We start from the raw sequence: 27,710 nt of genomic DNA on the forward strand, positions 1-27,710 counted from the left end.
TGGCTGGTTTGAAAAGATAGGGGGGTTGTTATCTAAACAGGAGCAGGGGGTTATGAAAAGTGATAGTACAGTCTCTTCAGATAAAGATTTCCCTGAACTCAGGTATAAAAGGCAACCAACCAGTTGATTTCCAGATAAAATGCTGAGATGATGACAGGCAATCAGCTTCAGACATCTTGGAGAAATTATCTATGGATGATGACCATTCACTCATGTTCTGGAGGTAAGGTAAGGATTCTAGACTGAAGTAGTCTTACTTGACCTGATTGGGAAGGAAGATGAGGTAATTGCCATCTTGCTAGGACACTTGTATCTCTCTCCAGTTTGTGTATAATATTATTAATGAAAATAAATTATTTAAATAAAATATTTTTTTTGCACTAGCTATGAATGGTACAAGTTGGTGGCTGTGATGAGTTCACACTGGGTGTATGCTGATTCCAAAAACTGAAAATGTAGAGATTATAGTCTAATCTCTATATGAAGCTGCTAGCTGAGATCACCAGAATCAAAGGAGGGTTCCTACCAGTTCAGACCAGTTCAGCCAAACCGGTAGTAACTTGGTGGCCTGGGTCACTGCCACGCCCCCAAACCGGCTCTCCTAGGGGCCACTATCTTGTTTTTCGGTTCTGCGCATGTGCAGAACAATTTTCAGTGGAAATTTTTTTTTCATTTGTTAAGGTTTTGCACATGCGCAGACCTTTTTATTTGCAAATGCACACGCACGCGTAGCACGCATCTGGTGTGTGCGTGAGCAAAGCAGCGCCCGTGTGCAACATTTTTGAGGCACCAAACTGGCAGCAATGCTGACAGCAACCAACCCCTGACCAGAATAGTACAGTATAGAAAAATGTACTTGTTGGATCACTGTTGAAGGCTATGAAAATTTGATGAGGAGTCCACACATTGGTGGTAGAGCTGTGACCTAATCATAATACAAGGATTTATATATTTTAGAGTACTCTCGTGTACTTCACCTGGGTTTACTTTTGAGAACATTCAAATTGAAGCTGATTCTAAGTATAGTGGTGGCTTGGTACCAAAATCATTCCTGGTTTTAAAGGAATTGCTTGATTTCCATTATGCTTCCAGTCAGAGTTAATGTTAATGTTATGGCACTGTTATGTTTGAGGGAATGTCTTTCCCTATGTCTTCCCTTGCCTGAGTATTAATATTTGCTAAGGAGCTGCTTCCTCTGTTAGGGGTAAAAGTTGTCTACAATGTGGGGATGCATTTATTTGTTTAAAGCATTTATAATAGTCACCCATCTTATAACAAACTCTGGGCAGCTCCCAGAAGTGAGAATATGGCTACCCAAAAAGCTAACAGTCCAGAGGTCAGATTGCTTACATTTTTCATGGAGGTTCGAGGTTTTTATTTGTGCTGTTTTTTAAATAGATGTAAAATAGAATAGAATAAATAGAATAAATTGTTTTATTGGTTGATTGTTTTAATGGCTGCTTTTATTGCCTTATGATTACTCAGATAAGGAAATGATGGTATATATACTCCAGGAGTATTCAAACACATTATAAAAACATTTTTGATTAGAGATAATGCTGGTACATTTAGAATGCTTCACGGTGTAGGATATAGCTAGCAAATTCAGTGTATGTGTTATTCAAGTGTTTCTGAACAGCTGGGTTTGCACCACAAATTTAGATATCATTAGCTTAACTATAATTTTGTCCATCTACAATCATTTCTGCAATTATGAACACACTGAGCTTATGAACAACATCATAGGCTGGGTTCAGGCAACTTGCCAAGTTGAAATGTGTTTAGCTAGTTTGTGCTTCAGTTAGAGTCAGAGGTGGGTTTCTACTGGTTCGCACCAGTTCGGTAGAACCGGTTTGTCAAATCTACCAAACCGGTTAGAAGAGGTTCCACAGTGGACCGGAAAGCAGGCCACACCTACAGAAGAGGTTCCAAAAATTTTTTAAACCCACCACTGGTTAGAGTTAACAAATGGCTTGTCTTATCTAGGCATTTATTTGCTTTTCCTATCACTTAAGCTTATAACTTGGGAACTTGTGACTGCTGAACTACAATAATCCTCATCTCTGACCCAGGGGTGGGTTTCAATTTTTTTTTACTACTGGTTCTGTGGATGTGGCTGTGGGGGGCATGAGTGGGCATGGCCAACGTGACATCACTTATGCGCACTCAGTCACAACCTAGCCACACCCACAGAACCAGCAAAAATTTATGTTTTACCAGCTGGGAGGCTGGCAAAGAAGCCTTGCTTTCCCGGCTCAGGGCTTGCTTCTCTTATCACTCACTGCCGCCACCCCTGCTGGATGGAGTGTTGGAGGCCAGGCCAGTCCTAGCTGCCCGCCCACTCATCCGTTGCTTTCCCGCCCACCCGCTGACTAGGAGAAGCCCAGGCTGCTCTCTGGAGGAGAGGGGGTGCAAATGGGGCGAGATGGGAGGTGCCCCACCAGCAGAGGCTCTGCATGGATGGCGAGGGAAGGGTGCAGTGGCAGGGGAGGCTGCCCATCCCCCAAACTGGCTCTCGGAAGAAGAAGGCAGGGATACCAGCCCAGACCTAACTTCCCTTACAGCTCACCACCATCGCCCATGCCAGATGGAGTGTTCAAGGCCAGGCCCGTCACGGCCAGCCATCCACTCACTCGCCACTTTCCCTGCCAGGTGGGGCCCATGCTGCAGCTGGCTGGGAGGGGTGCAACATGTGGGAGGCTCCCTGCAGTTCCTTGGCTCATCTGGGCTGCAGCTGAGCCCGCTGCCCTCTCCTGCTGCTACCACTGCCCTCTCCTGCTGCCACCCTCTTCTTCAGCTGCCATCCTCTCCAGCATGTGAAGCTTGCCGGGCTGCAATGGCGATGGCTTCAGGAGATGCTGGCCGGTGGGGAGGGGGACTAGGCTAGCGTGAATGCTTACTTGTGTGTAGGTAGGAGTGGCAGTTCTGTGGATTCACATGGCGAAGGCAAGGCAGAGCGAGTGTCCGAGCGGACCAGTTTGGGGGCATCTACCGGTTTGGCAACCCATGCCCACTTTCCACTACCTGCTCACCCAAACTGGTCCGAACAGGGAGGAACCCCCCTCTGACCACTGATGAGATGAAAATTGACATTAAACCAATGGGAATAATTTTGGATAAAGCATTTTCTCTCTCAACCCATCCTACCTTCACAAGTTTGAGAAAACTAGAATCTAGCACATTGTCTACTATGCCGAACCTCTTGAATGAAAGGCAAAATATAAATCTAATAAACATTTTCCCATCTCTCCTTTCACAGTGTCATTTTAAAGTTGTCAATCCAGTCCTGCAGTTTTAACAGTGACATTGATGTTTTAATGTTGTTTTTGAGTAATTTGATTGTTTTGTTTAACTGTTCGATCAAGGATTCCTACCGTTTTGCTATCATACCTCCCTTCAGTGTAATCTTAATGTACACACCTTCCCTGAAAATCCAAAAACCAAATGAATATAAATGAACAAGAAAAACAATAGTTAAACTATTTTCAACAAAGACATTTCAAAAAATCTTCACACCTCCTCTGGCCTTTATTTGCACCTCCCCAAGGCAGGCATACATCACATACCTCACAATTTGAGAAATCCTGAGTTAACCCCATCCCCTTATCAATGTTGCTTTGAGATTTATGAATAGCATACGATGATGCACAGTTAATTTGGTTGGGGGGGTGGAACTATCCTTCCAATACCCCTAGTTTACCATAGCTAGGTTACTACCCCATTTTTTAACCTGGCACCTATCCACTATACAGGCAGCTGCCTCTCATTTACATTTCTTTTTATTCATGACAATGTATGTGAGATTGTGTCAGAAGCAACATATCCATAGTCTTTCGCACAATGCAAAAATATAACTCATTGCAGATCATTTCAGTGTACCAGGTATAGATCCAGTGGTGGGTTCCAGATCCCGTTCCAATCGGTACGGTTGGAACGGGCCCGGCGTCATCCACATGGATGCGCACAGCGCGCGCATGCGTCGTACCTGCCTGCGACACCTCTGCAAGCCTCCTTGACGCTCCAGCTGCTCGGTGGAGCGTCGTGCATGTGCCATACATGCCTTGCGTGTGCGCAGAAGTGCCAAAGGCTTAAAGGATAGGTAAGGAGCAAGGGTGGGCAGGTGAGTCCTCCGAAGCACTGTACTGGAATGGTACCTGGTGCTCCGGGTAGGCTCCGATACGCCCGTACTGGGGCGTACCGCCTGCAACCCACCACTGAGACGATCCTGCCTGAAATTCTCTCCACCTAATCTTGTTCTTGAAATGAGAGCAACATGAAAAGTGCCTTCAATCCATAAAAGAAAATACTGTGCTAAATAAGGAAGATCTGACTGCTGAGCATAAGTAATTATGAAATAATCCTCTCTCTCACTGAATTGAATAGGAGCAGCATCTCAGCTGATTATTTAAAAGAATAGGGTTGGAGACTTACAGGTGGTTAATGAGTGAAGGAATACAAAGCAGGAACTGCATGCACTTGAATATAGAACAAGCATTTTGAAGGTTAAGGTCAATGGGTGGACACCAGTGGTTGGTTCCTACCGATTTGGACTGAGTCTCCCGAACCAGTTCTTTGTTTCCTTGAAAGGGGGCCACCCACCCGCCACTGGGTTATACTTTATTTCAGCTTCTGAAGCCCAGCTGATCCAGGGTGACAGCTTGAATTGCTGCTCCTCAGCTGTTTTCCTTTTTTTCTCAGTATTTTTCGTTCAATTGCACACTCACCGAACCGGTAGTAACGCCGGTAGGAACAAATCACTGGACGACACAGAATGGCAATGCCACAAAAGGTGAAAAAGCCTGAGATATATGGCTCTAAGCTTAATTGATCTGTAAACATTGCATATAGAACTTGAGCCATACATTCAGCTTTACCCTTTGCAGAAAAAACATGGATTTGCCTTCCATTTAGAAGCCATGGCAGAGGAAATTAGTTCCTATTAGAGCCCCTGATAAGGGAAATGCAGGTTTTTACTGCTAACATGACAATGGCAAGCATAAAGCTAAGGCTGACAAGATTTGGGGATCAACAGTAATGCAGATTAAAATTTTGGAAGCAACAGAAGGGGACAGACTGAGCCACGGTCTCCCTCTGAATGTGTGAGGTTTATACTCTTAAGATTAATAGGCCACCATGAGGAATGGACCTGGAAGGGGAGGAATGTAAATAAGGAAGCCATCAAATAGGAGGCAAAACCTAAATGGGAAAATACAAAGCAATTACATGTGTGAGAAACTAGAAAGAAAAATTCGCCTGATGACACCCCAGCCTGTTCAAGAAACATATTAGATTCTTGCGCATATTCCCCAAAAGGAATATCTATAATCTGAAAGACATCTTGCCCCTACTGCAGGAGAGGACCTTTCCCCGCTTGTATCTAACAATAGCACACACATGCCCTGGCATCATCATTTTTCTACTGTGTCCTCTTGATGTCACCTTCACCTGGTCCCCAGCCCACAAGATGATGATCTTAAGCTTTCCTGAGCCATACTAAAATACTGCTTTCCCCTTAAGCTAACCATGTTCAGTGACAACTATGAGATATACAGTAGTTTGCTTTTGTTACCCATTAGTTTGGAAGGAAGTCAGATGACTGCTGGGCCTTGAAAAGAGAGACAGTAGAGAGCAAGATAGGGATTGGCAATGAGGATGGCAAATTTCATGCCAGAGTCTTCTGCTAATTCAAATGGTTGTAAGCACTTCAGGCCAGCAATGGTGAAAAATCTTTAGAGGTGCAGATGAGAAGTTAGTTTGTTCTACAGCACAGGGACGTGGTGGCTCAGTGGCTAAGACGCTGAGCTTATCGATCAAAAAGATCGGTGGTTTGAATCCCTAGTGCCGCGTTACAGAGTGAGCTCCTGTTACTTGTCCCAGCTTCTGCCAATCTAGCAGTTCGAAAGCATGTAAAAATGCAAGTAGAAAAATAGGGACCACCTTTAGTGGGAAGGTGACAACGTTCAGTGTGTCTTCAGCGTTTAGTCATGCCGGCCACATGACCACGGACAGCAGTGGCTCTTTGGCTTTGAAACAGAGATGAGCACCGCCCCCTAGAGTCAGGAATGACTAGCACATATGTGTGAGGGGAACCTTTACCTTACAGCATAGGATGAGTTTATACAGGGCCAACATGAAACCAGGACCTGCATGATCTGGTCAGAAAATTGAATATGTATTTTTATTGTATTTTTAATTTGTAAAGTACTTATAAAATATATTTATGGAAGATTCATGATATATAAAACAGTAGTGGGTCTATTGGCAAACATCTGAATGAAAGTCTATTTTTGACTCCTAACAATTGGAGTACAGGTAGTCCTCAACTTACGAATGCAATTGAGTCCAAAATTTAAGTTGCTTAGCAAGACAAGTTAATTTTGCCCCATTTTTATGACTTTGCCATAGTTGTTAAGTCAATCGCTGCTGTCATTAAGTTAGTAACATGATTGTTAAGTGAATCTGGCTTCCCTATTGACTTCGCTTGTCAGAAGGTCCCAAAAGGTGATCCCATGACGCTGGGACACTGCAACCGTCATAAACACATGCCAGGTGCCAAGCATCTGAATTTTGATCACATGGCCACAGGGATGCTGCAACTCATAAATGGGAAAAAAGGTCATAAGTCACATTTTTTCCGGTGCTGTTAACTTCAAACACTTCAATTCTCCAAGATTCTCCAAGATTCAAACAGTCACCAAACAAATGATTGTAATTCAAGGTCTACTGTAGTACCTTCCTCTCAGGGAAATGAAACTGAAGAATAGAAGTGAACTATTATGAATCAAATCTCACGTCTTATTTGAAACATGCATTGGTTCCATTTCTCTTTCCTCCTCCCACTTTTGCCCAATCATGGAATCCTGTGAATGTCTTGCAATTTTGCTGTTGCCGCTGTGTCTTAAACTCTGGTTGCTCTCCCCAGCCCCTGCAGGGGGCATACAGGGATCCATGAAAGCAACTGCAGCATAGCATCCTGCCCCGGGTAGAAATAAAACCACAAGCAAGGGTTGCCAAATAACTTCCAGCAGGTGGTTTTAAATAACTTCTAATTGCTTTAAGCAGCTCTAATTGAATAAATCACCCTCTGGCTAAGTACCGCTATTTAATTAGAAAAGGTAGAGCGAGTCTAAAAGAAATCTAAAGGGCCCAATTATGAACCATACTCATTAAAAAATTAGCCATACCTTAAAATTTGTTTGTTTGTTTGCTAAAAGTGGTGCTCAAGTCTTTGTTGACCACTGACCCCTGCTGGCCAAAAGCTGTACCAGTGTGCTTAGCTGGATGGCTAAGGGTTTTGGGTTCAGAAATCTACTCTGTTTTCTTTAAAAAAAAAAGAAAAAAAAAAGCTGTGAGTGCTGACACAGAATGGCAACAATGATGCTGAAGGACAAAATAGCAATAATTTGCCACTGGAATTAAGTGCCAAATAGATGGGTAGCAAATATTGAAACCGAGGCTTTCTGCTTCCATAGAACCTCAAAGCAGGGGGGGGGAGGGGGGAGGCAAACGGCCCTTCTGCCTTTGCCAGCCAACTCATTTCTCTTACTCCCAAGTCAATGCTAACCAGCTCAATTCACCCCTTAAAAAGTACCAGTCACGAAGTTTTGTTTCACACTTGGGTCTGTGTGCATGTGCACCCATCTTTTTCCCCCCTTCCGTTTTTCCATGGTCTCCTTCACCCAGACCTCTTTCACTGAATTTTCTATTTAATTGCATTGATTTTTTTTTAATTCATGGTTTTATTTCTATTTCTCCTTCCCTCCCTCAAATGCACGCACCATCCTGGACCAACCCACGCTTTTTCACCTTCCTCCCATGGCCTCCATCTGTTTCTCCCCCCCCCCTTTCACATTTTTCTCCTACAAGCCACAACAGGCATAATTTAGCCTCCACAACCCACAAATATGCTGTGAAATTCAAAGGAAAGTGGGTGTGTGCGTTAAGGATCCAGAAAGGCGCACCAAGCAGGCAAAGAATAATTGCTGTTCTGAGAGACCATTTTTAAAAATATCCCTCTATGGCAGAGTTGGGGGGAGAGAGATTGCATAGTGATCCCCATGGCAGTCTTCTGAAAGCACCTATATGTTCACAAATGTCACACTAGAGACTGCAGCACCCAGAACAATGCAGAAACACAGAGGCATTCTTCAACAGAGATTGAATTACCGAGTGCATTTGAGGCAAAAAGCTATTTGGAAAGCAACTACGTGCTGCACCTTATTTCCAGCAAAATTAAGAGCACGTGAAGAGAAATAGGATCTCTGCTTCAAATTACAGAGAAATGATTTGTACCCTCCAATAAAAAGCTACTAGGATATAACAAAAAATTGCTGGTTCAGTAATCAAACAAGAACAGCAGCAATATTTTAGCCAAGAAGCTAATAATTTCAGTAATCTTTCTTTGAAGAAGTGGTTGAATCAGAAGTTACTTATCAAATAGTCTGCAATTCTCCAAGATACACTGCTCAGTGTTTGCCTGGTATCCATTAAGAGTCCCACATATGGGGGCTCCTAGTTCCTGAAATCTGTAAACCAACCAGGCAATCCTGGGGCCTTCAAAGTTGCAGACTCTAGTTCCCCCTTCCAATTATCTATTGCAACTGCAGCCAGTTTTATCAATGAGCCCAAAGACAGGAAACACTCAGCTCACATCAATTATTTAAACATTAACAATTACGCTATCAGGCATTATCATATAGGCCAGCATGTTTACTGCTCTTGTTCCTTTTCCTTTGTGGAAAAATCTGCTTTTGAAGCATCTCATATTTGAAATTTGGAGAAAGGGAAGATTCTACCTCTCCCCCTTCCTGACATTGGCTGGTAAATTGGATTGTTTTCCTCCCATTTAGTTTGGCTGACTACTTAGATTAGCTCAGAGATAGTTGTGTCATGTGATGCACCACTCCCATTCCCCATGGAAGTGAGTTAAATGGTTCCGTGTGCTGCAGGAGGAGTAAAACTATTAGAAATGCCCTAATATCCCTCTGCTGTTATGTTTCTAAACATAATTTTCTTGAAGGTTGGACTTCAACTTCAACTTCCAGAATTCCAGCAATGATCATATTGGCTGGGGGGATTCTGGGAGTTGAATTTCACTTCTCTCAGAGTTGCCTAGGCAGGGAAAAACTTTTCTAAACAGAAAAGCCTGCAGTTCTTTGACGTCAAAAGCAAAAGGGGGACACCTGGGGAGATGCACACAGCATGTCTAGAAATCTGTTTGGTGTAGAGTACTGTAAACAGATCTCAGGAAAAGATATAGCAACTGCTCTAAGGAAGTAAAAGCAGGTGATACTCAAGTACCCTGCCTAGTCCTGAATTTAAAAACTGAACATAACTTAATCAATCAGGGTGTTTTAACTAAACGACAATAAACTGCTTCTTTTTTTCTGTTAGTGTACCAACGGAATGGAAACAAGCTAGAAAATTCTGTGAAGCCAGATAGGAAGTGTTAAAATAGCCCACTAAGCAAACCCAAAGATTCAGTTTCCAATGTTCAACAAGAAAGAATAAGCTAAACAAAGGGTTCCAGAGATGAGCCTGTTTGCCTTCACAAGGCACAATCATTTATCAGGCCTAAAAATGGAAGGCAACGCTTCAGCCCCATTAACAGCTGGCAGAGGAAATACAGCATGGATGTTTTATTGGCAAAAGCGAGAATTAACACCAGTCCAGACACAAGATGTAGAGATAGGCTGGGAGAATTGGAAGCAAGAGCTTAGGCAGGTCCAGTCCCTTGTTGCATCCGTTTCATCAGTTCTTCATCCTGCATTGAGAGTTCTGTCAGTTTCTTGCCCATCCGCTCATGAATGTCCAAATACTTGGAGACACAGCGATCCAGGCACACGGATTCTCCTTTTGACAGTTCAGCTTCTTTGTAGTGTGGAGGAACACATTTACGATGGCAGGCATTGGTCATCCTGTGATTGTGCAAGAAGAAAATAACTTGAGAAAACAGGTCATTCTTCAGAGTTCTACATCTGATTTTCATTCTGACAACATAAAACATCTGCAGACCATCATGGCCACAACTCTAATGGTATCTAAAACATAATGTTTCCCGCAAGAGTTTAACAATCTCTGATGCAGCTTTGGTTTCTTTAGCATCAAAATTACAGAATGAGTCATTTTTGATCTGCAAATAGTCTAGGCCAATGTTTTTCAACCACTGTGCCGTGGCACACTAGTGTGCCGTGACATAGTGTAAGGTGTGCCGTGGGAAAAACACTTTATATATAGTCAATATAGGCACAGAGTTAAAAAATTTTAACATTTTCTAATGGTGGTGTGCCTCGTGATTTTTTTCATGAAAAAAGTGTGCCTTTGCACAAAAAAGGTTGAAAAACACTGGTCTAGGCTACACTTTTGGATAGAAGCTATCAATTCAATACTGAATTTTGTATATTATGTATAAAGCACCCTGAGTGACTTAGTTTAATCACAACTTAATATTCTAATCTAAATGATACTATGATGGAATGAGTAGCAGCACTTCATTCAGAAATCCATATTTTGCCTCAGTAACTGAATTACAGTAAGTTTCTTATTCTATTAAGAATTCTCCAAATGCTTCTCTGCCATCAGTACCATCTTCTTTTAGCTACCATTCTGATGAAAAAGCACTATCCAGTCAGTAACACAATTCCTGTTACAGTTTGTAAAACCACAAATTATTGCTATTCAAATGGATTAAACTTAGAAAATCAAAGAAAAAAGGTATATCAGTAAAATATGACCTAGGGAGCTATATAGTTGAAACACAAGGTACAGATTATTATACTTAAATTATGCAAAACTAAACCTGACAAGGTATGGTAAGAAGAGATCCTATGGAAACCAAACCAAAACCACCAAAAATTTACCAAGGAAAAGGATTCAAGCTGTCATGATAGCTGAGGAAAGATCAAAGAAAGGAAATAAGGATGTATGAAGACTGGACACAGACATTCGATATCAAAAAAGGCACAAAAAGTTAAGGTTGTGAATAAACAGGGGCAAGTATCAAGAAAAAGAAAAGTACCAGTAAAAAAAATCAAGGGAAATTTTTCAGCTATGGTAAAATATTCAACACAAATATAGAAAATATCTGAATGGAAAAATGAGATTCAAGGAAGATGAAAAGACTACACTTGGATCGTTTACAAAAGAGATTGTAAATTGACAAAGACATTTGAAGGGAGAGGGAATATATTTAGGAACTAGCTCGACAAGAATGTGACCCGATAGAATAGCTTCAAACGGGAATACATCAAATGCAGATGAAATGCCCACTGAATCCTTTAAAGCTGCAGGAAAAGAAGTAGCTAATGCTAATATCTTTACATGAGGCTTAGACAGATGAAAACGAAGTGTATCTACCTATATGGGGCTAAAAACCTGGGACATATACACAAAAAATACTGAAATCCCACAAGCTAATAAATATTTACTTAACTTCTTACAAAAAGCAGCCATATAGGTAATCCTTGATCTACAGCCACAATCAAGCCTCCAAATTTCCATTGCTAAGCAAGACAGTTGTTAAGTGAGTTTTGTCTCATTTTACAACCTTTCTTGCCACAACTGTTAAGTGAATCACTGCAGATGTTGAGTTAATAAGATACTTGTTAAGTGAATCTGGCTTCCCCATTGACCATCCTTGTCAGAAGGTCACAAAAGGGGCTAACATGACCCTGGGACAATGCAACTGTCATAAATACATGCCAGTTGCCAAGCATCTGAATTTTCATTACATGAATACAGGGATGCCGCAACAACAGTCGTAAGTGTGAAAAACAGCTACAAGTCCATTTTTGATGCTGTTGTAACTTCAAACAGTCACTAAATGAATGGTTGCAAGTTGAAGGTTACCTGTACATAGAAAAAAAAGCCAAATAAAAAAAAGTTTTTTTTAAAAAAAAATAAAGAGACGCACAAAACTTTTCATTGTTATGTATTTCAAGCATGAAATTTCATGAAATGTCCTGCTTCTAGGGCAAAATTACTCTTTTGGATTGGAAATATTTTCCAAAATGCTTGAAGGGATCCATTTTATGCTCAAGGCAGGGAATACTGTGAAGTTTTAAGAATGAAAAAATTTCAAATGAAGTATTTTGCACAAGCCTACAAACTCAGCAGAGACCCAATATCAGGTAGTGAGCATAAGAAAAATAATGGAGACAGCATGAGAATTACAAGAAGTCAGAACATGGAATATATTAATAATTTATATTAATGAATATTAATGATTCAAATTAATGAATCAGAATACTTGAGTCAGTGGAGTAATCTTTACAATGAATGAGAAGCTATCATAAAGTTTAAAATAGGAGAAGTGAGACCAGGAAGCATTTTGTCTTCATATCCATTTATCTTGTTCAGCAAATATGTCACATACAAAGCAGAACTAAAACAATTAACAGTTAAAATTAAAACTGTGGCCAAACAGCAATAATTTGAATCTGCGGTCGAGCTGTGCATTGCTTTGGATTCTAAAATATATACCTTAAATGAGGTCCCAAGAAAAAACATCTTTTTGCTTCCAGATCCAAAGTAATACACAGCCCTAATATGCATCCATATCACTTTATTAGCTGTAAGTAAGCAAGACTTAGATAGTTGAAAAACAGAAGAAAAACATTGGGTAAATATTAAAGGGGTCCGAATAATTATAAACATCACAAAATGGCAAAGGCAGAAAAGGGGGAAGTTAGAAATCAAACAGTCTTTTCACTTTTCCTTTTTGCTATTAATTTTCTTTTTTCTTTTAATATGTACAAACAATAATAAATAACAGTACAGTGGAGACCTTTGTATTAAGAACTGTATTAACTTTCAGACATAAACCTTCATCATATAGTTTGATGTATCTTGCTGTATCATAAATACACGCCAGTTGCCAAGTGCTTGAAATTTGATCATGTGGCCCCGTGAATGCTACAATGGTCATAAGTGTGAAAAACTGTCATAGGTCTTTTTTCAGTGCTATTTTAACTTTGAATGATCATTAAATGAACGGTTGTTAAGTCGAGGATGACCTGTATTCAAATAATACAATGTACTAGTTATATTTACAACAATGCAATAAAACAAATTATAGATGATTTTTTAAAAAGTAATTCCAACTTATATTTAATGAACGTACAGCTTGCAGCAAAAAAATGTAATGCAATCTTCAGTTTCATTTTGCAGGGCTTCAGAATAGATATTGATAGATACTGCACTCAGAAAACAAAACCTGAGACTATTCTTAGAAAGAAATTGCAAACTCAAAAACCATCATGGAGGATTTCAATAACAACAAATGTCAGCATAGTTAAAGCAATCATAGGGTACAGTTAAAAAAAACTGGACAAGAAAACATGAAAGAAGATGGATACCTTCAGATTATGGCTTTGAAATGGTTGCTAAAAACACCATGGGATGAAAGGGTCATTGGTCTATTAGTTCTGGACCAAATAATGATTGACACTTACCCTGGATGATAAGCAGCAAAAGTTACAGATGGTCCGATCCTACCATCCTTTCAAAAGGCTGTGAAGAATTGCCTCTTTGCTCAGAGATTGAGCCAGACTGTAGTTATTGAAGCTCTAGTCTGCATTTATGGCCTTGGTATCTTCTGAGATTTGTAATGTGGGGCTTCAGCTTTATATGACTGTTATTTTTAATTTTTTAATTGGTGCCCAGTTATTAAATGTTTACATCAATTCATTTTGCCATCAGCTCCCAAAAACAATTATTGGCTCTTCTGCTCTCCGTATACCATATTTGTTACTTTCTTTTCCCCTCCCTACCTCCTTTCTTCCCTCTGTCACCCTTCTCTTCTCTACTTCCTCTTCCTCTTTCCTTCTCCCCCCTCCCCTTTCCATTCCTCCTTTCTCTCCTCCTCTTCCCCCCCCCCCGCCCTCTCTCCTATCCCTCTCTTCTTCCCTTACCCCTCTCCTCTACTTCCCACTCTTCATCTCATTTACTTGGTGCATTTCAGTTTCTCAGCAAGCTCCATTTTATGTTGATGGTATTTATAAGTATAATCTTTATTGTCATTGTACTTAAATACAATGAAATTTATAATTCCTTTTCAATAGACATATTTTGTTTTAACATGTATTCTTTTTTAAAAAAACTAGAACAAAAAAGTATACATATATAGTCATTATACTTTTAACACCTACCCACCCCATCCCCGCCTAATTTTGGCCGAGATGTAGACCTGGTTACAATTCCCAGCTATTCTCATCATTATGTTTATATAATTATACATCCTTCCACACCCCCACTTTGTAATTCTATCTTTAAATCTCAATAGTTTCCCATTGGAAGTATATTTCATGTTCCCTCTCCATTTTTCCATATCTTGGTTTAGATTACCCTTAATTGTCTATAAATGGCAATCCTTACTGTTCAATGTTCATTACCGTTCCCTTAATCTACTATATAGAATAACAAGCAGTACACATCTCACTTTGTTCATCATCTTAAAAGTTCTATATATGTCCATGTTTCATATATTTTAACCCATGCTTAATTGTCCTTCTATTGTCATATTCAATCAATTAGCAACTTAGTTTAATTATCATGCATAAAAGTGAATCACAAACCTCTGCTTTACAATATCCCCATATCAGTTTCACATTTGTCCATATTCCATATGTTTTAACCGTTATTTAATTATCTTTCCATTATCATATTCAGTCAGTTAACAACTCCATTTTATTGTCATAGTTAGGAATAAACCCCTTATCTTAGCTTTATATTTTCCCATATAAAATTTCTAGTTGTCTGATTTTTTCCTAGTTAAGTCTTTTGTCCCACTTCTCTATTCCTGCCTTCTCCCTTTTCTTTGTTTTGACATGTCCACCCTTTTCAATTTTCCCCAAGCCTCCGTCAAAAAGATTTTTTACATTTCTCTTTGTTGGGGCGTAACCTCCTATTTCAATTTTCCTTATGCCACTGTCAGCCTCCAAAACATCTTTTTTCTGTTTTTTATTCCCTTTTGTTGGGATAGATCCCCCCTTTACAATTTTCCCTATACCACTGCCAAGCCCTATGGAGTTTTTTGTCTGCTTTTTATTTCCCAGTTTCTACTTCTTGTTTCTCCCCCCCTACTTCCTTTCCTTCTTCCTTAAATACCTGCTTCTCTGAATTCACAATTCTATTTAGGCTTGATTTTAATGATTTATGCATATTTTTATAATTTCATGTAGTTCTTCAAATTACCACCTTTCCATAGTCTCTAGTCCCAAAGTTACAGTTAGTTATACAATTCTTATTTCAGAGTTCTTGTACACCTTATATTTATCTACTTCAGCTGCTATGGGGAAGGGTGACGGGAGCCATCTCTCAATGCACAGATAGGCAACCATATAAAATTAATAGTAGTCCTCCGCTTACGACGTCAATTGATCCCCAAATTTCTATTACTCAGTGAGACAGTTGCTAATTGAGTTTTGCCCCATTTTACAACCTTTCTTTACACATTTGTTAAGTGAATCACTGCAGTTGTTAAGTTAGTAATACGGTTGTTAAGTGAATCCGGCTTCCCCATTGACTTTGCTTGTCAGAAGGTCGCAAAGGGTCATCACATGACCCCGGGATGCAATCGGCATAAATATGAGTCAGTTGCCAAGCGTGTCAATTTTGATCATGTGACCACAGAGATATTGCAATGGTGGTGTGAAAAATGGTTGTAAATTGCTTTTTTTCAGTGCCGCTGTAACTTTGAATGGTCACTAAATTAACCGTTTTAAGTCAAGGACTAGCTGTAAATGAAAATAAAAAATTGAATAAACGGGTACTTATATACTTTGGGGATATGATGCAAGTAGTGGATAATTTGGCACTGTAATAGGGTGTAATAAAATAGGGGAAAAGATAAAGGTGGATGAGATTGTGGGGAGCCAACACATCTTATCAAATTTAGACTTCCCAGACATCCTTTCTTACCTGTCCCTTTACCATATAACTGTTATTGCCAGTGTGTGCCAGTTCCAGTTCCTTTTATTTGCATGTTCATTTTTCATGTTTTATGTTTGTTTCCACAAATTCCTGAATGTCTGCTTAGTTTGCAGATATAAATATACATATGTTTATACATTTCTCTGGAAATAAGAAGCCTGTGTCAGCATATAAAAAGCCTATTCATAGGAAAGGTCAATGGAAACCAGGGAATTAAAAAATATGCAAAAACAAGCAAAACAGGAAAATCTCAGGTGTCTTGCATTTTTGTATTTATTAATCAATGACAGTGACTGGAGATAAGCAGTTGTAATGGAACAGGTGGATGACTTTGGGGAATGAGAAGAGATGCTACCTAGGAAACAATAAGAGAAGAGAGGAGGGTGCCTCGTGAGGCTTAACAGTCAGAGAAAGAAAATTGGGAAGAACCTGCCCCCAAATATCAAGCAATTAAAAGTGATAGTGGAAAGTTTGTACTTTCAGACTTGCAAGATTGTTAATTCATTCTAGTTCTATTTCCTATCTGATTAACATGGGGAAAATGTCATCAACCTTGCAGCACTGAAAGCACTGTTCAAAATTCCTGCCCCCACTTTTAATTGCTTGAACCAAAATTGGCAGATAGGTGACCATTCACTGAATTTTGGCTAGCGTTCTCTTTTTGGAATATAAGGAGAGATTGTGAGATCTCTCCTTATATCTCTGCAGTTGGGACAGGTGCTTCTTCTTGAGAATAGACTGCAAGAACCGAGGTTTTTGCAGTTGACTCATGAATGGGGTGGATGATATTTCAAGTAAAATCACAGCCCATATGGATACAAAGTTTGCACAAACTTCCTTTCTTTAAAAAAAATGGATGTAACTAATTTTGAAAGGGGTTTTTTTTTTTGGTAAAAGTACTTTTGAATAAATTGGAGACCAGAGGTGGGACTGATAGTTGGGGAAAACAAGTCATAGAACTTTGTTGTTGCATCTGATAACTGCAGCAGCTAACTCCTCATTAAGTATCCCCACCAGTCACACAGGAGACCTGGGTTCGATTCCCAAACAGGGAGCCTTCAATGCTTCTAGGTTTTTGTGTTCTGCCCATACCTCAAAGGGGATTTTACTGCCCTCCAGGAATTGCCTCCAAGTAAAGAGGGCCCAACGGACTGCATAGGCTTCCTTCTCCCAGATAGCCCATCGTCCCTCAGTCTCAGAGAGCTTGCAGGAGGTGTGAGCACATTGCTGTAATTCTCCCTTTGCATTTTACTGATGAAACACTGCCCCCATGGCCACATCGTTGGCATCTGCTTGTATTACAAAGGGCTCATCTTGGTCAGGGTGTTTTAGGACAGATTCGGCAGCAAAGAGAGGTTTGAGCTTCTCAAATGCGGCTTGGCACTCCAGTCACCAGTTTAGGCATTGGCTGGGCCTGGGTTTAGTTTCCTCTTTCGTTTTAAATACATTTGTGATCGGTAGGGCTATTTGAGTGAACCTGGGGATGAACTGATGGTGCAAGTTAGTGAAACTGAGGAAACTTTTAGTTGTCTACTTGTTCGCGGAGGCTCCCATTCTAGGATCGCTCAACCTTCCCAGGATCCATCTCTATGCTGTTTTTCAAGCTTTGGTAGCCTAACCTTAGGAAGTCCAAGCTGGTCTTATGGAAATCACATTTGGACATGTATGCCCAAAGAGGAAAACATTTAGCAAAATCTATGAGGGAAGAATGGTTGGTAAAGATGATTGGAACTTGCTGAGATAGCCAAATTTCTTGAGTAGAAAAAAGCCACTATCCATGTTAATTGCTGATTAAAATCCCCTTATGGACTTATTGCAGAAAACAAGGAAAAATGAACTTATGATTTATGGCTTTGATGATTAAACAGGATAGATGATAGAAAGAAGGCAGACATTTTGTAACTTTAGAAAAAGAAGGACATTTATCATTGTACTTATAATTAGTATAAAGAAGTTTGGAAGCCACTTCTTTATATCTTTTTCTTTATTTATTTATTTTTTAAAAAAACCATTCTTGAATTATAGCTTTCTCTTTTGATTTTTCATTTTCTGTCTTGATATATTAGTTTTTATCTTTAAAAAAAACTTTTAATAAACTTATTTTTAAAATGAAAAACTATGCATCTCTATTAAGAGACAGGTTGAGCTGGTGAGACTGTTCATTCATTCACTAGGAATCAGACTTATGGTGCCATCTTAACACGCTATTTCAAATTCATCATGTCTTTATCTCTCATCTGACGTTGATATCCCTAAACTTCCCATCACTTGTGTAGATTATTTTAATCTGAGATGTTAAAATTTTGCTTTGAACATGTGGCTTTAAAAACAACCTATTTTTTTTCAGGAAAAAGAATAAGTAAAAATACAGTATATCCAGCATAAACATTCTGCATAATCAAGTTATGTAAATTTGCCCAGTTTAGAGGAGGTGAAGGACGTTAACCAATAGTCATTTCTCCCTTTTAGCCTCCAGCTGTAAAATGAAACCACTCCTATACTAGTATATCTATTAGTTTGTTCAGTTTTGCATCCCCAATGGACACAAATGAAACTACAGCACAGCTAGCTCTTCCACCAACCTCTGCATGTTGGCTAGGACTATAAAAAGGACTGTTATACCTACCTTTTTGTTTTTATCATAAAATGTATTGCAATGGTTAGGTACTCAAAACTGTCCCCAGCAAACATTTATACATTGTGATTCTTTTATCCATATTATTGCCAAACACAGCATTGTTTAACACAATGAAAATATGCCTGTATTACTTACTACTAAACTGACCTGTTAATCTGTCTCAGAAAAACCACATACCAGACCATCTTTTTAGGCAGGTGCTATTTTGGCATATCTAATTATGATATTTATCCCCACATAAACCCTTTATGGACTTCATGAAGTTGATATACTAATATTAAATAAAGAACAATGATAATAAATACACAGCTATATTAATACAAAAAAGTGCTTAAGTTACCATACTATTTATCCCAAATTCGATAACCAGTTAACACTGAGTCATTCATTACTCAACTATCGTCACCAATTACAAGTTCAATTTTAAGTTTTCTTTCTATAATTTTACCTCTAACAACCATTTGAGCATGAATAGCACTATAACATAAATATCTAATCAATAGTTCCCAAATAGCAGGCCATAGACTCCTGAAAACTGCAGAGTCACTGCAAGGGGCCCACAATACACACGAAACATTAAAAAAAAACCACTTACAGAGTTTTGTTTTGTTTTTTGGTGGGAGAGATATTGGCAAAAAAGTCAACTTCACTGCCTGCATTGAAATGGAAGGGAGCAAAATACTGGGCTGGTCTAGGAGGAGACTAAAACAAATAACAGCAGCCAGTTTGTCTGACCCCTCCTTTTTTTCCTGGGTAATGCTAGTATTTCTCTTCCTCCCAGCATGCAAGTCTTCCTGCTATTGCCACATTCAATGCATCATGGCTGCAAATTGCCCATACATGCTCTTGCCTCAAATTAGTGATATTACTGTACCTATACTCCCCCTCTGCTTTCTTTGTCTCCCAGAACCATCCAGGTATCTCACCAGGCTTCTTAGGTATTTCATCTGCTCCAGTTTATCTATTTATACTTCATATTTCTAAAAAAAAACCCATCTCCATCAAAGAGGGGCTCAGGGCAGTGTACAATATAATACAACTGATAAATAAAACAACTTAGAAATATTAAAACTAAAACTGAATGATAGAATAATGACTATGAAACATCAAAAGATTTTTTTAAAGTTCCTTCTCATATTTTCCTTCTCTCATAAATTGACAGCCTCATTCTCTGGTACTATGCTATGCTTCGTCATTTGATTTACCACCAGAGCTACAGAAGTAGAGGAGCCCACACCTTCTCAGTCATATCACCAGCATCTCCAACAACTGAATGCTCCTAAGCCTGTCCAGTCATCTGAGTGACAAGCATGGAGGTCTCACTGAGCTCCAGCATTTCATGCACTGGCCACCATTGCCTAGCAGAAAACATCTTCTACGGTCAAAGTTCAAAGACAATTGGAGTTTCCTTATAAGGATCTAAATTAGTTTTGCCATTTTGGCATCAACTTGGCTAACTGCAGATACCTATGACAATATTCCAATAGTGTAGTCCAAAATGAATGAAAGAGATAATAGCTCTGTTAGGTTTTTCATGGGGTTAAAAAACTAAACTAGCTTTAAAAAAATCTTGAACTTATAAATGCTAATACCTGTTGTACATATCAGCCATCATCTCCACTTCCAGCTCAGCTGCCAGTTGCTGAGCCCGCAGAGGATCCATCACAACTTCAAGTAAATGGCTTCTTTATAGCTGGAGAACACAAATATTAGAAACTAGTAATTCTATCACCATAAAAATATGTACACACACATTCATTAACTCAATGAAATTGTACATGCTCAGTATTTTAGAAACCTCTTTTGAGAACCTAATCCTATTTGAAATCTCGCTAATAAAATGTGAGAATCAATCAATCACTTCAAGTTCTATTTCCCACTTTAACAATCAGTGTCATGGCAAGAAAAAAAGCCACTATATCAACTCTTGAAGCAGAAAGAGATGGGGGAAGAGGTTTAAAAAAGCCTCAATGAGGAAGGGAGAAGAATAAGATGACAATTACTTGGATAGGAATTAAATTTAACTTGTACACATTGTAATCTTGTATTTTATATTTTAAATGTATATCATATACAATGCTTTATTTTAAGGGATGTGGTGGCTCAGTGATTAAGATGCTGACCTTATCGATCAGAAAGGTCGGCAGTTTGGTGGTTTGACTCCCTAGTGCCGCGTAACAGAGTGAGCTCCTGTTACTTGTCCCAGCTTCTGCCAACCTAGCAGTTCAAAAGCACGTAAAAAATACAAGTAGAAAAATAGGGACCACCTTTGGTGGGAAGGTAACAGCGTTCCATGCGCCTTCAGTGTTTAGTCATCCCAGCCACATGGCCACGGAGACGTCTTCGGACAGCGCTGGCTGAAACAGAGATGAGCGCTGCCCCCTAGAGTCGGGAACAACTAGCACATATGTGCGAGGGGAACCTTTATTTTATTTTAATCATGATTCTATACAAACTTGATAGAAAGAAGGGCTTTCTCTCTTAATCTTCTACACACTTAAAACATTTTTTTTTAAAAGCCCTGAAGTAGGAAGACGGGTCTCAAAGCTTTTTCGCTCAGAGTGAGCTCGTTTGGCGGCTATTGCTGGCGATGGTGGAGGGAGGCGCCTCTTTTTACTAGCTTCCCTAATGAAAGTGAGCAAACCTATTGGGTGTTTCCTATCTTCCTCCTTTTTTTTCAGTTCCTGTGCCTGCAGCCTCGCCTCCACCAAAAAAACCCCGCTCCATCGCTTTTCTGCCTCCCCAATAAACTTCTATAAACGCCTTCATCGCTATCCAAGCTCACCTTCGGCCCAGGTACCAACCGGAAGCACGAGGAAGCAGCACTTCCGCCAGTGTGCCTTTGGTTTCATTCCCTTCTTCGATACCATAGAAACTTTCCGGATGGAATCTTGCCTTCTCTAGGCAGCCGGAGAAGTTCTCGAATTACTTCAGTCCAATACTGTAAGGCTCTTGACATCACGTGCCAGGCGCAGAGCTACTGCGCAGCTGCAAGCGTGATGGAAATTATTTCTATTTCAAACCATAGAGGCCGCGAGGAGAAGACTGAGATACGGTGGCTAGAGCGCTGGATCGCGGTTACCTGAATTCACAGCCGGCATGGCGTCTAGCTAGGGAATTTTGGGAGTTGTAGTTCAAGAGGTCAAAGAAGGCTGTCCTGATGTTCCGAAGCATCATAGGGAAGATAGCAAGCCAGGAGCGATCGGGTGTTTTTTGTTGGTTTTACTGAGAGAAGCTCAGGGCTGCTGTTTTATCAATGAACCTTTGCACGAGACGTGGTCGCATTTGCAGCAAGCGCTGATGATTCACTGTACTTTTTCAACACCACGTTTCTGAGTTTGAGTGATAGACGGAACTCTAAACTAATCAACCTGATGAGTTTCTCAGAGCACATAGAGTAAAATGCAGTTTCCAGTCTATGGGAAATAAGGCTTGCACTTTATTCTATTTTGAACAATTAACAAGGAAAATAAGAATGTAATCTGCAAAGATAAATTTATAGAATAACTTTATTGTCACTTTGAATGTACACTAATCGGCATACATTAAAATGAAATTTCGTTGCATACAGCTGTCAAAGGGTCACCACCTCTAATATGCATTACATAAAAATATTGTTACCTTATTTATCCCACTTTTTAATGTGCATGCAGATAGAGAGATCAACTAAAGATGTGAATTATCTTCTAGCACTTTTGGAATATGTCTCTAGAACACACATATATGCAAAAGATGATGACATGTCAACATCCTCAAAGGCTTTTTGAAAACCAAAATATCTCCAAAACCGTCAAGGCTCTTGAGTAAATGTAGAGATCATGGGATAAAAGGATCTATCTCTTTATAATTACATAATCTATGTAAAAAACGACAACTAAAAAGCTGTAAAAATAAATAAGTTTGCTCAGTGGAGAGAAATAAGAACTGAAGTCCATTAAGAATATATTTTGGGATCAAGTGTTTTTTTTAAATATAAATCACTTTAGACTTAAGGGTAACAGCAAGGCAGCCAAGTTTACAGTTGATCCCAATTGATAGTTATTCAGGGAGATGTTTTGAGCTGTGTAAAACCATCATCTATCAGGGATACTTTAACATGAATGCCTGTATAATTCAAATACTACAGATCCAGGCTCAGTAACCCTATAAAAATCCTAGTTGTTACATAATAATGTTGGGATAATGTTAACAATGTTTATTTTCTAAAAAGGAACTGCATTAATTAACCTGAATATGACAAAGCTTTTTCTATTCTAAAAAATGTAGTTGAAAGAACTATTCAACTCACTGAATCTCTTCTGCCTAGTGTTATTCTCACACTATGGCAGGTTTGCTTATTCAACTTATTGGGTTTACTTCTATATAAACATGCACAGAATACTTGATTTCAATCTTCCTATTTTTCACCTAGTTATATAGCTTTTGTTACTCTCTTCTCCTTAGGCAGGTTTGTCAGCCAAAGATAACTGAAAATTTAATATGATTAGGGACTGATAGTTGTACTGAATATATTTGTTGGTTTGAAAAAAAAAAGAAATTGTAAGTTGACAACTTTGGAAACTGAGAATCATCTAAAACCTTTCCATCTGTCTCATCAAATATAAAGCCAACATTTTGGTCTCCTACAGATTCTTGGCAGCATGCCCATCATTATGCCTCCCTAACAAAACCCCATGGTGCATGTATGTGATAGTCCCCTAAGCAAATATTTTATTACACCCTAATACAAGAGAGTGACAGGTATTAGTCATGGAATATGCAATAAAATATGATTAGGTGTTTGTTGATATTAGGCCAAAAAAGAATGAGATCCAGCACAGGCAGCAACATTTATTTTTCAAAATCTTACATACTTGCATTTATTACTGTTTGAGATGTTGATGACATCTCTTATACCAGCAGTCCCCAACATTTCTGGTACTAGGGACCAGTTTCGTGTCCCTAGTGGCAGGGGCAATTTGTGGAGGAAATTTTTCCACAGACTGGGAATGGGGGTGGGGGGTGTAGAATTGTTTCAAACACAATTTAAATCCAACGCATGCTCAAAGGAAACTTCACTCACTCACCTGCCACTTGCATAGCTGGTTCCTAAAAGGCCATGGATTGGTACTGGTCTATGGCCTGGGAGTTGGGGATCCCTTTATTATTCCACTCCTAAATATTTTCATAACACCCTTTCTGGTCCTCATAGAAAGGCATTCTCAGTAGCAAGATTTTAAAGTTGTGAAAGGAAAATCAAGAATATCCTACTAGAAACGCATATACAGGTACCCCAGCAGCTTGTATTTTGTGAGTTGCCCATTATACTTTATCTACGTGCAAAACTAATTTCCCTTATTATTAAATACATGAGATGACCCCAATCAGATATTTTAAATTGTTTACTGAAGAATCTGAGTAGCAAAGTGGTAAAAACTTCCCTGTTGCAATAATTAGGAAGCATTGGTTCTGTGTTATGCAAAGCCAAAAGAAGCTTTTGATAAAAGATGTTACATTTATTTTGTAATGATTTTTCACCCTTGCTAATTTGCTTTCAGATACCTCGTTCTAAGATTTATATTGAATGTGTCTGTGATCATATAGCAAACAAACAAATTGTACTGATATCTCTGAAAAGAAACTGCAGGAAACTAGCTGTATTACACTACCTGCATTGACTAAGCTGCCCAAATCAGTCTTTGGTGAACTCTTTCCTTGGATCTAGTCTCAGGGTAATAACTTCCCTGGATAAAAATGGGAACCAGGGCTAAAGCCAGCCAAGGAAGGTGGTTCCAACACTTCTGGAACTTAAACCTATGTTTTAGACTGATATCTTTGTAAATTATGTCCTGACACAAGAATGAACTGCGGCTCATTTTGTGAAGGGCTATTCCTGTCCTTTTTTCCTTTGAACGTGCAAGGCAGCAACCTAGAGGGACAGATTGTCTGCCTGATTATTTTCTGAGACTAGATAATTTCCTGACTTTGGGGTTTACTGTAGGTCAGCGCTGAATGAAATTTGATTTGCCTTATGTCTGATTAGCTTCTGCAATGGCCACTGATGTAAGCAGACACTTCATTGGTACTGTTCACGATGCAGAAGCTTTAAAACCTCAGATAGTATCTTTAAAAGTAGGCCATGAGACGTTTGGAGACAAAAAGAATCAATTGGTCAGATAATTGATCATTCAGGTTGCAATGTGGGATGAGCTTGAGCCAACCCGTATGGCTTGTTCTCTTTCTATATTCTGTATTTTGGTTGGCACAAACAATGATACCACATCAGGAAAGGGGGTTAAGGATGGAACCATAGCTCCCTCCATAGCTCAAGAAAGGACTTGTTTCGCAAGGAGAAGATTCTAAATTCTATTCCTGACACAAACAGAGCAAAGGAACTCTAATGGACAGGTGTTAGTTAATAGTCCTTGGGCAAAGATGCTGTCGTTTCTGGGATGAGTTGGATTAATGGACAAGTAGCTTGACTTGATGCAAATGTGTTTCTGTGAGTTGCAACTAGAATGTAAGTTTCTTCTTGAATCCAAATAAGTAAATGTACACATACACATGCTAATTTATAATGCTTGGACTATGCAATCTTAATTAGCTGAACAAGACTAAGATTACTGTTATGACCAAACTTTGCTTGTCTGTCAGTTATATACTACTTTTCTTCCATGAACAAAAATAATATTTACAGAGGAATGTTTATATTTTATGCTTAGAATAGCAATCCTTGGAGGTGAATTGAGATAATGTAACCTGGTCCAAAGTAATCCAGTGAATTTCCATGTCTGAGAGTGGACCTGGATCTTCCTACTACTGGTATGTTACCTTATCATTACATCACACTAGCACATAGTATTGTGGTCACTGAAAATACTTGGCACTCCAATTAAGTATATTTAGTTCATTTCCATTGTTCTCCTCTATATCCATTTTTTTCTCTTCAGTTCAGTCATGTTTAATTGTTGAAGATTGCCTGGACTTCCTGCAGTTTTCCTGAAAAAAATTTTCAGAACTGGTTTGCCATTGTCTCCATTTTCAGGCTGAGAGAAAGTGACTGGATCCTATTGGCTTTGTTCCTAAGGCACAGATGGAGTAGTCTTCCAAATTCTACAGTGATGCCTTAACCACTACATCAAGCTGGCTGTCATCCTATTATTTAGATATGTTTATCATCTGTTAATTCATAACAAACTGTAATGCATCTAATGAAGGGGACTCTCATTTTTAATGTTCATTCATTATAAAATGTGTACTCTCCAATCTGCAACAATCATTTCTGGTTTTTGTCTTTCTTCTTAAGACTGAAATATTGTTGTATAGGATTTCTACAAGTATATGCTGCTCCCAGGACAGTGGGGTCGACAACTTCACTACATCTGGACAGCAGGTAGAGTGGGGTGGCCCAAAGGGGGGAGGGGAAATCTGGCAATTATCATGGTTCAGATTTAAATTGTCTTGTTAGCTGTTCTGTTTCAAAAGCCTAAATGCTCTGCATGTAACAAAATATTGTAGCAGTTGCTTTCCTGGGAATATGTCTGCATATTCCTAGACCTAAAATAGTTCAATGGTTCTTCCTTCTGCCCATAGACAAACACACAAACTGATTGATTCTCTGGATTGGAATAGTTACTAGGCCTTTCAGAATCATGTTTTGCTCTGTTGCAAGTCATGCCAATGCATAAAGTCAAATGCCTTGTAATGGCTGTTGAATAAACATAGGTGCTAGCAAAGATTAATTATACAAAACATGTCATTCAGACTATTTTAATCTAGGCTAAATTTGGAAGCCTGAATGACAAATTTGTCTGTTCTTTTGCCCAACTAATTGCAGTCTGTCTGCTTGTGACTCACTGAAAGAGAAATCAATGTTTCTTGAGTTTGACCACAACTCTGGCTGGAACTGGTTCTTCATTGAGTGCTTGTATTAAGGAGAGTTAGAAAATACCTTTATCATGCAGTAGCTTTTACTGGCTGACAGTGCTTTTATATTTAGCAAGTAATTTGAGACCATCTTTGTGAATCGTGTTATGTAAAGAGCAAATAAAGCCATTTCTCTCTGCTGCCCATGAATCAATACAGACTTGATAAGAAGCTCATCCCAAATAAACATGATTTGTTTACTTTAGACAAAAACCTGCAGTGTGATAAAAAAAGAGAGAGATCCTCTTGATCATATAACAAGTGAGATAGGCTGTTGAAATTTCTCTAATTAGTAAACCAATTCCTAGCATCAGGTTTTAATTTGTTTGATTTTATTGGGCTTATGCCAACAAATGTTTCTGAGCAGATGATAATCCTATCACTCTATCTTAATCTAAGTAAATAAAATTATAGTAGCAAAAATAGTCCAAACTAATAGTTTTAAAGTACTACATAGCTTTCCTATGCAAGGAATCGCAACCCTGTAGAGTAATATACAGAAGGAATGTCAATCATCCCCCTGTCAAAGGTCCTTTGAAATAACCGAGTTTTAATTGCTTCTATAAATTCTAATAATGTTGGAGCACATCAATATATCCAGAAGGCAGCTTAGAAAGAACAAAAGTAATAAATCAGTGCTTAGGAAGAAGATTACCAGAACCCCCAACATGGTTTCAACCTCCAATGTGTATAATTTTTCTTTGGAGACAAAACACTAATTACAAGTGAGTCTTTTTCTGCTTATAGATTATTGATGTAATAAACTCTTCCTATACATCTGGGCATGGTGGCTTCATAATGTATTACCTGCCTTTCTTCCAGTTGTATTCTGGCAAGGAAGCTCCTGTGTAATAAAAGTAAGGTTGTTTTTGTCTCTGGATCACAATGCAGTTCTTGTTATTGTTCTCCATCCCTACGTCTTCTCCCTGTTATAGTCTGATTTTAGGAACTTGGCCTTGTTTGGCCACAAGGCGTCAGAGTGGCTTCGGAAATGTAAAACCAAGTGGACTTGTGTGACTATCATACGGAAGAGGTTAATCCCATAGTTTTCACCAGATTTTCACTGTCACCCCAGGAGCACATCATAAACTAAGCCTACCAGAGTCCTTGGCAAATCATATATTTAAACCATGAGTTCCTTCCAGCAGAGAGCTATCTCAGTTTTGTTCCCATAGCAGTGTTTACAGCAAATACTTTCTGCCAGGTTGTGAAAGATGGAAAAAAGAGTGTTGACAAT

The 27,710-nt window shown here is 39.1% G+C and overlaps 1 protein-coding gene and 1 long non-coding RNA gene across 3 annotated transcripts; one reads left to right on the forward strand and one right to left on the reverse strand.

Moving 5' to 3' along the window:
* The first annotated feature begins 138 nt into the window (after positions 1 to 138).
* Positions 139 to 27,643, forward strand: LOC106541477 (uncharacterized). The gene is made up of 3 exons (XR_015696514.1): positions 139 to 223; positions 25,270 to 25,369; positions 25,854 to 27,643. It is a non-coding gene; the product is annotated as an uncharacterized LOC106541477 (long non-coding RNA).
* On the reverse strand, positions 9,624 to 21,480 carry TIMM10 (translocase of inner mitochondrial membrane 10). 2 transcript variants are annotated; one of them, XM_087714170.1, is made up of 3 exons: positions 21,354 to 21,480; positions 20,161 to 20,261; positions 9,624 to 9,917 (listed from the first exon to the last, which is right to left on the reverse strand). In XM_087714170.1, exons 2-3 carry the CDS (start codon positions 20,229 to 20,231, stop codon positions 9,716 to 9,718), a joined length of 273 nt encoding a protein of 90 aa, XP_087570296.1. In that variant the 5' UTR covers positions 20,232 to 20,261; positions 21,354 to 21,480; the 3' UTR covers positions 9,624 to 9,715. The 2 variants fall into 2 exon arrangements, with proteins under 2 accessions (XP_087570296.1, XP_087570304.1); XM_087714178.1 differs by lacking the exon at positions 21,354 to 21,480 and adding an exon at positions 20,836 to 21,001.
* Positions 27,644 to 27,710: the final 67 nt, after the last annotated feature.

The sequence above is a fragment of the Thamnophis sirtalis genome, unplaced genomic scaffold (genome assembly GCF_051295495.1).
Source record: "Thamnophis sirtalis isolate CommonGarterSnake01/CBP01778 unplaced genomic scaffold, rThaSir2_p1.2 scaffold_1, whole genome shotgun sequence".
Lineage (NCBI taxonomy): Eukaryota > Metazoa > Chordata > Lepidosauria > Squamata > Natricidae > Thamnophis > Thamnophis sirtalis.

Coding starts and splice junctions, on each gene's coding strand:
- TIMM10 (XM_087714170.1), bottom strand. CDS start 20,231: ATGGATCCTCTGCGGGCTCAGCAACTGGCAGCTGAGCTGGAAGTGGAG. Junction 9,918..20,160: donor ATGGCTGATATGTACAACAG/GTATTAGCATTT, acceptor GCACAATCACAG/GATGACCAATGCCTGCCATC.